Here is a 14,610-nt window from a genome sequence, read left to right on the forward strand (position 1 = left end):
ATATTGATTATATTTCATGAAAGATGCAAATGAAATTTGGTTTCTCTTTCTGGCATCTACATTTTTGTTTGGGATAAGAACACACCTTGAATCACTTGAACACTACTGGCTAGTGACCAGCTATCACCGTGAACCAGTTATCACCAACACTTGGCTGTAGTGCGTGAGAAGACAGCTTGATGTGTACTTTCATAGTCTTTCACACATTGGCACATCACTAAAGCAATAAGCTACAAAAACTGTCTTTGCAAATGCTTCAGCCAGGTGTTGGTGATTAGGGCTGCATAGTATTACCGGCTTAGTGGTATATCGCTATACGCTTTTTAAACAATAGGTATAGCAGTATTTTTTCTGAGAACTGCTATACTGGTACATATATGAACTTTTTGTGATAATTTTTAGGGTTTCAGTTGAAATCTATGCATACTTTTATTCACAACAGACATTTTCCTTTGTTTTTCAATGACAAAATATCACAATATATTGCAATGCAATTTTGTTGTGAGTACACAGCCCTACTGGTACGTGGTGATAACTGGTCGCTAGTCAGTACATGATGGTGCATTGAAAGTAGAAATCCAAGGAATTTGTTTTGATAAATCTTGTTAAAGTGACGAAGAAACTTAGACCTAGACTAACATCTAGACTCTGAAATGAACAGATTGATAGAAAATAATACATTGTACAAGTGACATTCATTTTCAGCGACTGAAACTGGTAATTTAGGCTTACCACATATTCTAGACTTACATGAGCTGTATTGGGTACTGATGACAGTTTTCATTTCAATAATCATTAATAATTCTTTCCATCAATGATATCACTCAAATAATGATGGTTTGTGACAGATGATTGAGCTTGCATGATGTAAACATGGAAATATTTGCATGAATAAAAATAAAGTACTAAATTGGTTGTAAAATAGTATGGCTGAACATTTCTGGAACAAATGATTTATGTGCCCATGCATCCCGTATTATGACTGAATGTTCAGTATTCTTGCTTCATCTGACCAAAACGATAATTTCGAGTTGAGTTTTACATCATGTAGGCATTATTCCAGACATATAGCAGTTAGAGTCTGAGTCTGAGCCTGCAGTCATAACTCAATGATTGAAGGTTTGGTATAATTTGGAACAGCGAGTCAATTATGATATATTAAAACATCCAATGTCAATGAGATAGGGATATTTCATTAGTAACACTTAGCAGTAGAAATGTCTTTGTGAAAAAGGAAACATGATGATATGGACTCCTGTTACAGGGCTGTAATGCTTGGTATAGATTTGAATGTCATTGATGTTTAGAAACCTGAATGTTTGCATAATTGGTTTACAGATCATAAAGGGGGCAACAACAATGAAGCGTGTGTTTGTTAGTCGCTTGAATAGTCCAACAAGAAGGGTAACCCAACCCTCTCCATTGGTGAGCCTGGGGTTTGTGGAGACATCTTTATCTGACCTAACTAGTGCCTGTTCCCACTGTACCCAGACCTTCAGTGCCATAGCTTCAAAAACATTCTTGAGGACTAACTCTACAACAGTCCTTTCATCACTGGACTCAAGGTTCTACTGGTGTAACTTCTGCCACTTTTCTGCAGACAGCAAAGATGCCATTGTAGACCATGTGATCAAACAGCACCGGTTCGGGTGTAAGTGGTGCAGCTTCCAGTCCTTCTGTCGAGCATCAGTTTTACGCCATTCCTTTGATAAACATCAGCCCCAGATGAATGCGGCAGCAACCATGTGTGCACTGTGCAGCTTTGTGGAGGATAGATGCAGTGTGTGTACACATGGACAGCTGACTAGTAACAATGGTAACAACGACTGCCAAACGTCTGCTCTTATCCCTAGAAATGTGCAAGATACCACACTTCTCAGAGCACTGCAGCTAGCAGGACCTGCTGAAGAACAGGTTCCACTGGGAAGAGTTGATGAAGAAACACATGCTGCAGTAAAACCTGCAGAGGAACTTAAACACTTCATTGTGCATAACACTGACCCTGTCTTTGTAGAAGCCGAATCCTCATCAGAATCTCTTGGAGGTAGTTATGGGGATGGGAAACAAGAAGATTCTATTGAAGAAGTTACCTATCAGAATATGCTGAGGCAAGAACTAGGTGTAAAATCAACACATCTGAATGAGAAGCAGCATAGGGACAGAAACTGCTCACAAGAGAGTGAATATGAGAATTTTGTGTCCATGAGACATGATAGTGGTCAACTTGACTCTACATCTGAAAGGAAGCAAAATGAGGAGACTGATAATCTTTTGAATAAACATAAAATGTCAACTGACACACAGTATAGGAAAACTAACACAACAAAACCTGACAATTTGGAGCCAGGAAGCAGAACTCAAGATCTGAAATTAACAGGCAATATGAAGGCAGCTTGTTATAAAGAAACTACCTTTCCTCACACTGACAGTGGCACTACAACACCAAAAAGGTTTACGGTGACATTGTCCAACAGTGCCATAAGACATGCTTCCCATCATGCAACTGAAAATTTGTCTTATATTTTCAAGCATGTTGGAAAATTGCACAAAAACAAAGGAGGGGAAAACTTAAATTCAAAGTTTTCTAACGCACATGCAGTGAAGGAGTCAGCATATGTTGTGCTGAACTTTCCAGAAGTATCAGAACAGCTAATTTGTACTGATGAAGGTGGAGTTCCTGTGACCACGAAAGATGAAAGATTATCTGTTGCCTCCTGCTCAGAAACACAAGAAGTGGAATCTCGGGAAGATGTTCCAGTAGAGTCATCACTGACAGACAGAGCTTCAGGGAAAGAAAGGCAAGCAGTATGGACTAATCTTGGAACAGAAATCAGTGAGGTTCCCCAAAATGATGGTCAATCTGCTCATGTGCCCAGAGCTGCAGGTAACCTTCCAGGGGTAGGGAGTAGTGTTACTAGTGTCATCAAAATGAAAATGACTGAAACCATTGGTAGTGCAGAAAACAGTGGATTTTTCTCCAGTTATCTGGATGAAAATAGAAAACACAGTCGTAAAGACTCAATCACTCAATATCCAGACATGCCACTTGATACAACAGAAAGGTCAGGAAGTACGATTCCATCAGCAGCATCTGTGCCCTTAGATTTAGATAGCTCCTACTACAAGCCTAAAGACTCTATCATTCCTGCTGATCAATGCTTAGAAGGTGTTGGGTCAAAGTTATCTCCATGTTTGAGTTCAGTAAAAGCAGCAAGAACTCAATCAAGTGTTAAAGCAAATCAGTGTCCCGCTTTAATTGCACAACTGCTGGAGGCTCCATCTGTCAAACAACATGTTACAAACATGGCTCAGGGACCTGGTCAGATTCAAGAAGTAGCCCCCTTTGAATCAGAAACTACAAGGTCGAGATTGTCTCGAGATGATGATTCACTTAAAAAGAGCTCGAGGATGAAGGATGTCCAGTTGGGTCTCATTAGAAAGCAGAGTAGTGAAATAGTAATTAAGGCTTTGAATGATCAGGAAAGCTTTGTTCGCACATCTTCAGAATGCTGGAAGGATTTAGAAACTGACCAAGTAATGGCACACCAGCAGACACAATCTGATGGAAATGAAAAGAGGATTACTCTGTTCAAAACAAGAAACCTTTCGGAATTACTCCCCGAAAGATCCCCTGGAAGTCATCATCAGTGTCCAACAACTTGCCATTCTAAAAATGTTATCAGCAAAGCTTCACCCTTGAGCAGAAACTCAAGGAGTGTAGACATGGGCAGGATCTGTTTTGATCAGGTGTCCAGTGGAAGGACATACTTCCAGCATTCAAGAAACCTGGGGGAGGTTGTCAAAAGACTTCACAAGAAAAACAGGGAGACCTACGAGAAGGTAGCATCTGCCTGTAAGGAATTATCCACAGGTTCAAAGAAGAGAAAGATAACGAAAAAGAAGTAAGAGATGAACTTGATGATGAAGATGAAGAAGGGCGTTGATGGGTATCACTCATGAGGCTTATGTTATCTACTTACATTTTAGTTCTCATCACCCTGTTCCAAAGTTTGTTGTTGTGTTCTGCTCGATGTTAATAGTGACAAACAAATACTTATGCTGGACAGGTATCCAGTAGTCAGTTGGTGTGCTGCTTATGTTATGACTGAGTAAAGATGACATATTTTACTGAAGGTCTGAAGACCCCTTAATGGAAAGTTTGAACTTGAAATAGAAGTAGTGAAAGCATTGAAAGGATCGCTCAGGAGATATTGACTGGTTGATACAGGAAGTACTGACCAAAGGATTCAGGAGGTATTGACCAGAGGATATAGGAGGTATTGGCCAAATGATTCAGGAGGCATCAACATGGTTCAGGAGGAATTGAGCAGATAATTCAGGATGTATCAATATGGTTAAGAAAGTATTGACCAGATGATTCAGTAGGTATTTACAACATAATTCAGGAGGTATGACTAGATTATTCAGGTGGAATTGACAAGATGATTCTGGAGATATTAACCATATGACTCAAGAGGTACAGACCAGATGATTCAGGAGATATTGACCATATGACTCAAGAGGTACAGACCAGATGATTCAGGAGGTGTTGACCATATGACTCAAGAGGTACAGACCAGATGATTCAGGAGGTATTGAGCAGGTAATTCAGGATGTGTTGACCAGATTATTCAGGAAGTATGGCCAGATTATTTAGGAGGTACTGACCAGATTTTTTCAGGTTGAATTGACCACATGATTTGGGAGGTATCAACATGATTCAGGAGGTATTGCCCACATTATTCAGGTGGTATTGGTTAAATATTTCAGGTGTTTTTGAACAAAAAATTCAGGAGGTGTTGACCAGATTACTCTGGTGGTATTAGGCAAATGATTTGTGGGGTATTGACCACGACACAGGAAATATTGACCAGATGATTCAAGAGGTATTGACCACATTATTCAGGTGGTATTGATCAAAACCTTCAGGAGGTATTGACCAGATTATTCAGGTGGTACTGGCCAGATGATTCAGGAGTTATGAACATGATTCTGTATGTATTGACCAGTTGACAAGAGGTACCTGCCAGTATTGACAGGATCATTCAGAAAGTATAAACAAGACATATTGATAAAAGATGTTTACAGAGATTGTGTAAATGTACACCTTTTTAATATATATTTTAAAGCTGCATGTTACCAAACGGATTCCAATGGCACCATGAGAATGTTTCCTTCGGTCTGTTAGACAAAGAACAGTTCCAGGCTCCTTCATTATTTCATGGGTTTGTTGGTGTTCACCATCACCCTTGACTTTCAGACCTCTTTAGGTGCTTGAGATGCTTTAGGTGCTCTTTATGACCTGTAGCCAAGCCTAGTTTCACTGACTGTTTGCATTGAAAACATACCGATGAATTTCACTTTGAACAAAAAGGTAAATCAAATTTAGTGAAATTGGGAATCTTCATAATTTTACCTTACCAACAGCACATTTAAATTTCAGAATTTTATTCAACTTAAGATAAAAGTTGTTTAACAAACAATCATAGTTTCAAATTGCTTTTAGATGTTTGTATTACAAGGCGGTAAGATAACACTAATCATGTACTGCACGAGCATTTGTTTCATGTCTCGACCACAGCATTTACCCCTTTATTTGATTTACTTTTTTGTTTGAAGTGAAATTCATCTGTACAGTTTCATTGCAAACAGACTATACTTTGATGACTTGAAGAGTATGTATGTATTCAAGGATGATGGAGAAACACAAACACACAAACTTAATTACAATCATCTAAAGTTAAAGTAGAGTATGTTTTAAAGAAATGCCAGCTTTAAAAACTTTTAAGATTCTTTTGTCGTATATGTTATTCATGATGGTAAAGATCAAATCACCTACAATCAAACACTAATCTTTTATGCAAAGAGACTTTTGTTGTTGTTTTTCTTGTGTACTTGAGTATTCTTCTCAAGGTCCATAAGTATCACCATAAAAACTGAGCTAAGTGACTTAATGTATTATCTTGACCTAGTCACTTGTTTCTCGTCAGTGGTGTGCGTGCTCTGGACTAGCTTTTCATAATAATAATAATAATGCATGACTCATAACAATTGCTATGTTTAGCAAGAATACTGTTTTCACAGTTTCCATTTTTGTTTCTGAAAACAAAATAATAAGATCTGGTTATCATTGTCTTTGCATGACTGGGTCATATTTCAAACGTGCATATTTAAATATAAAGAGCTATCTCACAGTCTTGGGTACTGATTTTCAAGGTTAAACTTGCAGCTGTTTCACATTGCTTCAGTTATAGTAGCATGAGTTCACAAACTGTTCAATGAAAATGTGAAATTTGCAATGAATCATTACAAAAGATGATGCATAATTCAGCTAGGCATTTCAGGTTATGCTAGACATTGTTTTATTAGCTGTGATGAGGATGATCTTGTGTAATAGTCTTACAAAATAAACCAGACACATTAGCAGCTGTGCACATATCTTCACAAGATGTTCCCATGATTTGTAACATATTTGGGATTACACTCTCAGGAAAGCAGTACAAATAACAGAACTTTTGTTGGTCAAGTTCCATCCAGGATATGAACTGAGGGACCAAATCACCACAACACATAGTCATTGATTGAATCCACTTAACCAAGTTTCCAAAAGTAAGTCCAACAACTTGTATGCCACATAATGTGTTGTAGGCAATTTGGTGCCTCACTGTGAGAGTGTGTTCAAATCCCAGCTTTGACTCAATCCAGAAAAGTATTTGAGTGTGTTTGTTAATGAGAAAGTGTAATCCCAATCATACATTACAACTGACTCCTTTCTATGTACCTCTATGTATTCATAGGTTATGCATTCCCTCGTTACATTGAAGACCTGGGTTCAGTTCCACACTTAAGTACAATGTGTGAAGACAATTTCTGATGTTACAAGAAGCAGCATTGAACTAAACTCACTTGTGTATTCATATATCACAACCGTAATTTGACATGTCAAGTGCTATGAATACACCATGGAAAGGTATAGGATCTTCAGAAACTGTTAAAGTAATGATCACAGACAACTGTGTTGTTCTCACTTAAAAGCAAAACAACATCAGTTTCTTGTCCAGCTTTAGGCAAACAATTTTAAATTCTACATGTTTTCTCCAAAAGGTCCCGATTCAGAATTCAAGATCAAATTGCCAACAAGCAGGTTAGTATATTGTACAAAAAGACCGGCATTGTCTTTGCAAGACTGTCTGTGGAAATAAAACAGGAAGTAAAACACAAACTTTGTCAGCATGGTAACCATTTCTTATTTAATATTTGTGAATCAGACGTGTGAAGGCTTGTCAGGACAATGATAACCTGAAAATTAGCACTAGATTACATTGATGTTGCAGTTGTATGTTTGTTAATTTTACTGAGTAAACATTTCACGTTGAAATGTGTTGTTCTTGGGTTGCAACATGTAAGGTGAGGTGAAGTGGGGCTTAACATTGTACTGAGATTATTTCACTTATATGGTGACATGCATGAATGTGTGTGTGTGAACAGCAGCTTGTACTAGAACATGCTTTATAGTGCTGAGTCATTGAGATACCATGCCACAGTCATTAATCATGAATGACAGATCATACGGACTCCTAGCCAATCAGTCCTTTTTTACCCCGATTTCTCAAAATAAAATTAAGTAGTGAGTTTGAGTTTTTACTCAAATTTGAGAAAATGCAAGAAAATGCATTTCCCGAAATGAACTGAAATTGATATTAAACTCATTGTAGACAATTTGAGTGTGGTGCAAGGTAAATTAAGTTGTTTGGCCTTTTTTGTTTCAAATGTGCAATTAATATGAGTAAAGAATTCATCAGTTTCAAACTGTCAAACTCCATTTGAAACTTAAGTAAAACTTGTATGTTTCGAGAAATTGGGGCCCGGACATGCAAGTCAAAAGTCTTACCCCTTGCATATAAACCTGGAGTATGCTTCTCACTATATATTAGGTCATCTTGTTTTCCAAGAATAACTGCATTTGAGGTTTTGTTGTCCTCGGCTGCAACACGGAACAGGAGAATATGTATTCAGCGGCGTCTGTACGTACATATGTACGTATGTACATTCCAATCCTTGTTAACACGATATCTCATGAAGTTTTGTACCCAATATCTTCAAATCTGATGACAGCCTTCATTGGGGGATTATGCAGACACCAGTTTAGGTGACCTTGACCTTATTTTCAAGGTCACTATGACACTTTGAACACTTTTCAGACTCTTTAACATATCTCATGAACTATTTTATTTGATGTCTTCAAATTTGGTGACAGCCTAGATTTGGTGAGTCTACATTAGGTGATTGAGCAAACACCAACTAATATGAGTGACCTTGATCTTAGTTTCAATATGATCACAACACTTTGTCAACTTTTTGAACTTATGTTAACGCAATATTCCATAAACCATTGCAACCAATGTCCTCAGTTTTGTCGATAACCTACATTGGGTGATTATCCAGATACCAGCCATTTCACATATCTTGTGTGTGAGCAAAAAGTAAAGACTAATGAACATGTCCTAAATATTTCATTCATAAGTGGTGGTGGACATTGAAATGTTAGTGGCATAGTCTTGTTTTGTTGGCAAGACCTCTTTCCAGGTTTTACTTTATGTAACTGTCTATTCCCAACTCAAAATGAACATCAACATTCAAATGATAGAAGTATGAATGTTAGAAATTAATTGAAACATTAAGATTAAGTTAAAAGCGCAAATATATTCCCAAGCAAGATTGGAACTGCAACTTTTAGGTTTATAGGCAGAGGCTCTACCAGATGGCCACCAGGCCAATAGAAGAAGTGGCAATAAATTATCTAAAACCATTAGGGTGGGAAAATCTCAAGGGGCTCCACCCCTTGGGATTTCCCTCACCCTCCGATTTTACATTGTCTGCCAAAACCTTGGAGGCATGTTTTGTCCTATACTTCCCACAGCCAGATAGAGCGAGTGAAATGGGTTGTACAGTGTTGTCAGAGGTGAGACAGAAACATCTAGATGAAGATCCAAAATTGTACAATTGTACTTTGATGAAGATCCAAAATTGTACAATGTACTTCAGAGTGATTCCTGATATCAGTCTTCATGATGACGTGCAGACATTAGTGAAACACACAAACAGGTGAATGGCTTTATGAACCTGGAAACAGCAGAAGCAAAGTGGGATTAGCACGTACAATATGGTCTCTTGCATGCTAAAGCACCACATGTTTTAACAGGGAACTTGGTCCACTGAATAATCCTGTGTCCCCTCAAGCACAGATTACGTGATACTGATTGCATGTGACAATGTTTGGTTTGGTTTCATTGTTGCTTAACATCACAATAATCAAGTCTGGACCAGACAATCCAAATATTCACAGGTCATATGGCAGTGTAAGAGGGGATGTTTTATATACACTGCCTGTGGAAGATTTCAGGGCTCAACATGATGCCAGTGTCTTATGTATTGTACTGAGTCTTAAAATGGGCTTAAAGTATATGACTTTGTTGACTGTCACTGGGACTCGAAACAAGTCTGGTTGGTTATATATGACATCTTGCTTTCAGTGACGCTTTTATGATGCTTCAGACAGGTAGGTTAGAATTATGCGCATATGGACAGGGAAAGCTTCCTTCCAATCAAAAGGAAATGGATTCTAAACAGTCACTCCAAGTTTACCCGTTTAATACTCTTGGTGTCAACCAATGGATTGTCAGAACTAAGCTTGGTGACTTTTGTGATATTGACGTGACATAGACAAACATGAACTTGATATCCATTATTTCCAAGATGCTTCGGTGAAAGATCAAAGGCGCCGACAATACTTAATCAGATGATAATGTTCACTTTTAGCATTGCGTCACAATGTGTTGATGTCTATGCGCCATTCCAGTCTGCCCCCTCCTAATCGAACATTTTTGCATTATGTCACAGTGTAACCGACGTCACGATGGATGTCAGTTGCCATCACGTTGTACAGCCTCCCACAGTAAACTGCTTCGTCACATCCTGTTTCTTGGTTTGCAGTTGCATCACACAGCTAACATCACTGGTGGAAACATTACGTTTATGTTTTCTGAAGGATAAAATGTCTCACAGTTCCACTCAAAATTTTACAGAGACACGGTAGTGTCTGCAATGTTTACATTCCCACAATGCAATTGTGGAATGTCGCATGACTAGTCAGCTTCAGCTGAATGTACTGATCTAAAATTTCATTGGTAGTAGAAATGAGACGGTCATATTGCCTTCTATGGTTTAAGAGAATCACAGATGTAATTAAAATGATCTAGAGTAGATATTTAACCCAAACATAAACCGTCACCAAACTGTTCATCATTTGTTTTTCTAGTAACATTTGTCTTAACGTAGGAGGGGCTGACACGTCAAAAGAACAGCGCATCAGTTAGCCCTGTGTGAGGATTCTTAATTTAGGTCACAGACACGGTTGTTTGTTTTCTGCCATGGATTAATCGAAATTAGGCTTAGAAATTATTGAATATGGCATCTTGGAAAAGAAATGCAGTTCTCGTGCTTAAACTATAATAGTTCAGGGCGAAAGTGTGCTTTATTTCACTGTAAATGGTGGTAAAACGAACTGTATTTCTTAAATTCAGAGTATTCACACTAGTGATACATATTCACATTCGTGATACTTGCAGGTCAGGTCAAATCAGAATGTAGCTTAGCATTTCAATATTAAGAATCTGCTTCTTAAACTATGTTACATGGGTCCGAAACAGGGTGACTGGACTTTGTCATGTGAATGTCCAAGTACATCCGTACACTTATGTCTCACTTAGTACAAAGCTTCTAAACCTTACACTTGTGAAAGGTAACAATGTCAAAAGAGACATTTTGAAAATGTGATCTGTAACCTGCACAGAAATTGTCATTGAGAAACTGACAGGCTCCTGCAGAGACAGTGCTCACAGATGGAAATTTGATCACTGGTCAGGACAACTGCATATTTTCAAAACATTTTGCCTCCAAAGGAGATTCTAGGTAGGCATACGTCGGCCACGGGACGCAACTCTTTAAGAGTGATTTGTGGTGTCTGAGACAATGGTGCCCCTCTGACTACACTTGTTTCATGATACATAACCCTTTTTCTGAAGCACAGTGCAAAATGAGAGAGTGGGTGATTTGGGTTTTATGCAATATTCCTGCAATATCATGGCTGAAGACACCAGAAATGGGCTCCACACAATGTACCAAAGACCCAGGACTTTGACGTGACAAATGAATGCTATAACCACTGGGCCACTCGACTGCTCAAAATGGAAAATGAAAAACATAATATAAAACAGTAATGTTAACAGTGAATGTATGATGCATTTTTAAGTACATGTACATTGACAGTAACACCAAACAGATGTTGGAACACGGATACATGTGGCGAAAATAGCCACTATTATAAAATATAAATAGAAGCTTAACATACTTTGATAGCCTATCACATAAATGTTAACTGGTGTGGACAGGAACTAATGTGGAGCACTATGGGTACAGACCAATTGACATACGTAACTGTCCATAGCAACAATAGATTGATCTTCACAAGGGCTAGCTAAAAAGATTGTTCATTGTTCAATCTTGTTGGGAAGAATTATGAATGATTATTGATTAGACTATTTTGATGAAATATTTTAAATTTTCACATACAAAACAGCATTTTGAAAATATTTAAGCATAAAGCCACTCTAAAACTGTTGAGAATGTAGATTTTCTTTGGGTTTTTAAATTAATGCTCAGTTATTTTCGATCTCCATGATCTACAATGATAGCTGGCCCCAATTTTCTGACAAATCAAAATATGAACATTTGACATCAATGACACATGCTTTAAAAATAAAAATGAAAAATATGCTTTTAATAATAATAATAACCTTTGGTTTTTATTAAAAATATATCCTGTCAGAATAGACAGCCATTAACATATACAAGCAGTGTAACAACTCATGCATCAGACCAAATCCCCATAGATCACTTTATTATGTAAGCATATTTTTCAAGTTATCTGATTGGTCTAGAGGCAGTCACATGACCATTGGCAGAAAAACACATTGACTCAAATCCAGGTTCGACCAAAACTCACACTGACTTGAGAGCACTATGACCTCAAGCTATGACGTCATTCTATTGTGTTCATGTGACAGTATTGTCTACATAACACCTCCTTGATTTAACATGGAAACATGCAATTTTCTGGGCATACTTTTCAGATGAGACATAACTCAAATTAACATAATTAAATGGATATATACTAATATTACTTCAATACTTCTAAATTTATAAACATCTTTGTACTTTCTTAAAATTCATAGTTTCTTCAAGACAAATTGGAGAGTGGATTTTGTTTTTGAAAAACTGAAAAACACCCAAATCAGAGTGGTTGGTATCCACCAACACTGCAAAAAATATCACCCTTTGAGTAATTTTCTTACTGTAACTGGCAAATTAATCATCCACATGTCAGCTAAATTCATTATCACAATACAAATGAAATAATGTCAACTATACATGCTTCAGAAGCAGTGTTACTGTGGGGTTCTTCATGTATCTGTAATTTCAGATCTGGATCACAATATCTGTGTCAATGGTTAATTGTTCGAGGGACATCATGTCCTACAAGTACTTTGGATGTAATACTTGGTGTAATATTCATTTAGTCATTTAATAAAAATGAACTTCAAGCACATTTTTCTATTGTATACAGATGCATTTGACATCAAGCAAGGAATGTGTTGACCAGCTTCACGAAGTACTGATGTAAAGGATGGTGCATCGTACTTGATTTTCAGTATTCAGTATCATACATCCTTAAACCTAACAACATATATCTGAGTACCCCTAGTCAGATCTTGCATGTCACTTAAAGTCCGAGAATGTACCATGTCAAATTCACAAAAGATATACACTGCTCTGTGGAGGTATGACCATACAAAAAATCCACAATATGATACGTATCACGACATCTTGGAACAATACGATACGATTCGGTACACATTACGATATGCTATATTCAGTTACTTTCTTTAGAAACATAGTTTGATATCACGTAACAGTGTAAATACTGACATATCTGTCAATTTCTAGTGACAACAATTTTTAGGTCAGCGATACATAGCATGATACGAAAAAAGTATCGATATATTTCTCGTTCAACAAAGTATCAAAATTATCGATACTATGATATACCATCACAGCTCTACTGCTCTGATTGGCTGATGCTCACTTCCTTTCAAGTTCGGCTAATGCATGTGGATTGGTTTTCAATGTAGAGGTCTTCATCAATGATGTGATATGTTATATACTACTTTTAAAGAGGAATGTGTAATCACAAGGTTACTCTTTTCGTAATTGTTCAACTGTGGGCTTTGGGTTTTTTTAGTCAAATATAGAAGGCCAAACATGTTAATAAAACTAATCCACACACTACATTATTTTCTACCCAGATTATCTAATAATATCAGAATTTGGAATTGTCTTTCCAGAAAAGAATGATCTTTCTGACAAAAAATATGTGTCTTCAGCAAAATCGTGGTCCAAGAAAGATTTGGACAAATCACAACCAAAGATTCTAATGTTACTGTGGATTAGAATAAACATTCCTGCAGCATTTTCAATAGAACCAATGATCATAATATAATGGAGTGTTTAAAGTCTTTGAATTTCAAGTCATGAAAAAAATATATGAATAATGAAATGGAAAATAATATGGGATGATAACTAATTGTACATAACTAGTAATAAGTAAAAAAAATAATTACAAGAAAGTAATCATATTCCATTCATATTGTGCATCTATCTATGACAGGAATGACAAAAGATTCATATTCCTGGTGTTAGAGTTAGTAGTGGAGATAAGCCAGACATTCTGCCTGTAGACTATTTACAAAGGTCATATTCGTACCAGTAACATGTCACACATTTTCCCATCTGTCAGTCTTCTCAATATAAGATGTTGTCTCCATTTCACTATCTATCTCTGTCAAGATATTTAGTACCAACACACCGTTGATTGGTATTGGAGTCCTGAATGGAAGAAGAAGGCTCCATGTAACATATATCTCCTTTTGAAAGATGAATATTCCACTGAACAAATCAGCATGAAGTTCCAGTTTTCCCAAACAGCATCTGACCCTCTGACAAGTTCGGCAGACAGTCCAGTGGAAATCTACACCCTCCAACCCCAATGTTTGGCTGTATGTTTTGCAACAACTTTGCCTGAAGTTGTCATATGTAACAAGTCACACTTGTTTGCTGTTTATAAATTTTACATTTGTTAATAATTTCAATGCTGATTGAAAGAATTGTCAAATCTGAAATGTGTGTTTGATTTTTATTCTATGGGTACTGTGAATTGTCAGTGGGTCAGAGAGACATCTGAAACTTACAGGACCCAATGTCCTGTTAATTTAAGCTCCATTCGTGAACACTGCGTGAAGGCTTCTGAAAGCATTTCTCCTGAACTGATCAATGTATGTCTGGTAGAAATTTGTAACAGATGGTTGCTGTTTAACTGACATATCTTTTCATATATTTGTCTCTTTGCTTGACTGCTGTCTGTAAAGGGACATAAAAGGGATCCTGACTTTCCTTGACATGTGGTAATATCTTGCAAATGATAAGTTCTCCATC

General features: G+C 37.2%; 1 protein-coding gene across 1 annotated transcript; it reads left to right on the top strand.

Moving 5' to 3' along the window:
- The first annotated feature begins 1,359 nt into the window (after window positions 1-1,359).
- On the top strand, window positions 1,360-3,906 carry LOC137290506 (uncharacterized). Its single transcript, XM_067821487.1, has 2 exons — window positions 1,360-2,119; window positions 2,177-3,906. The coding sequence occupies exons 1-2, from the start codon at window positions 1,360-1,362 to the stop codon at window positions 3,904-3,906; spliced, it is 2,490 nt and encodes an 829-aa protein (XP_067677588.1).
- Window positions 3,907-14,610: the final 10,704 nt, after the last annotated feature.

The sequence above is a fragment of the Haliotis asinina genome, chromosome 7 (assembly GCF_037392515.1).
Source record: "Haliotis asinina isolate JCU_RB_2024 chromosome 7, JCU_Hal_asi_v2, whole genome shotgun sequence".
NCBI lineage: Eukaryota > Metazoa > Mollusca > Gastropoda > Lepetellida > Haliotidae > Haliotis > Haliotis asinina.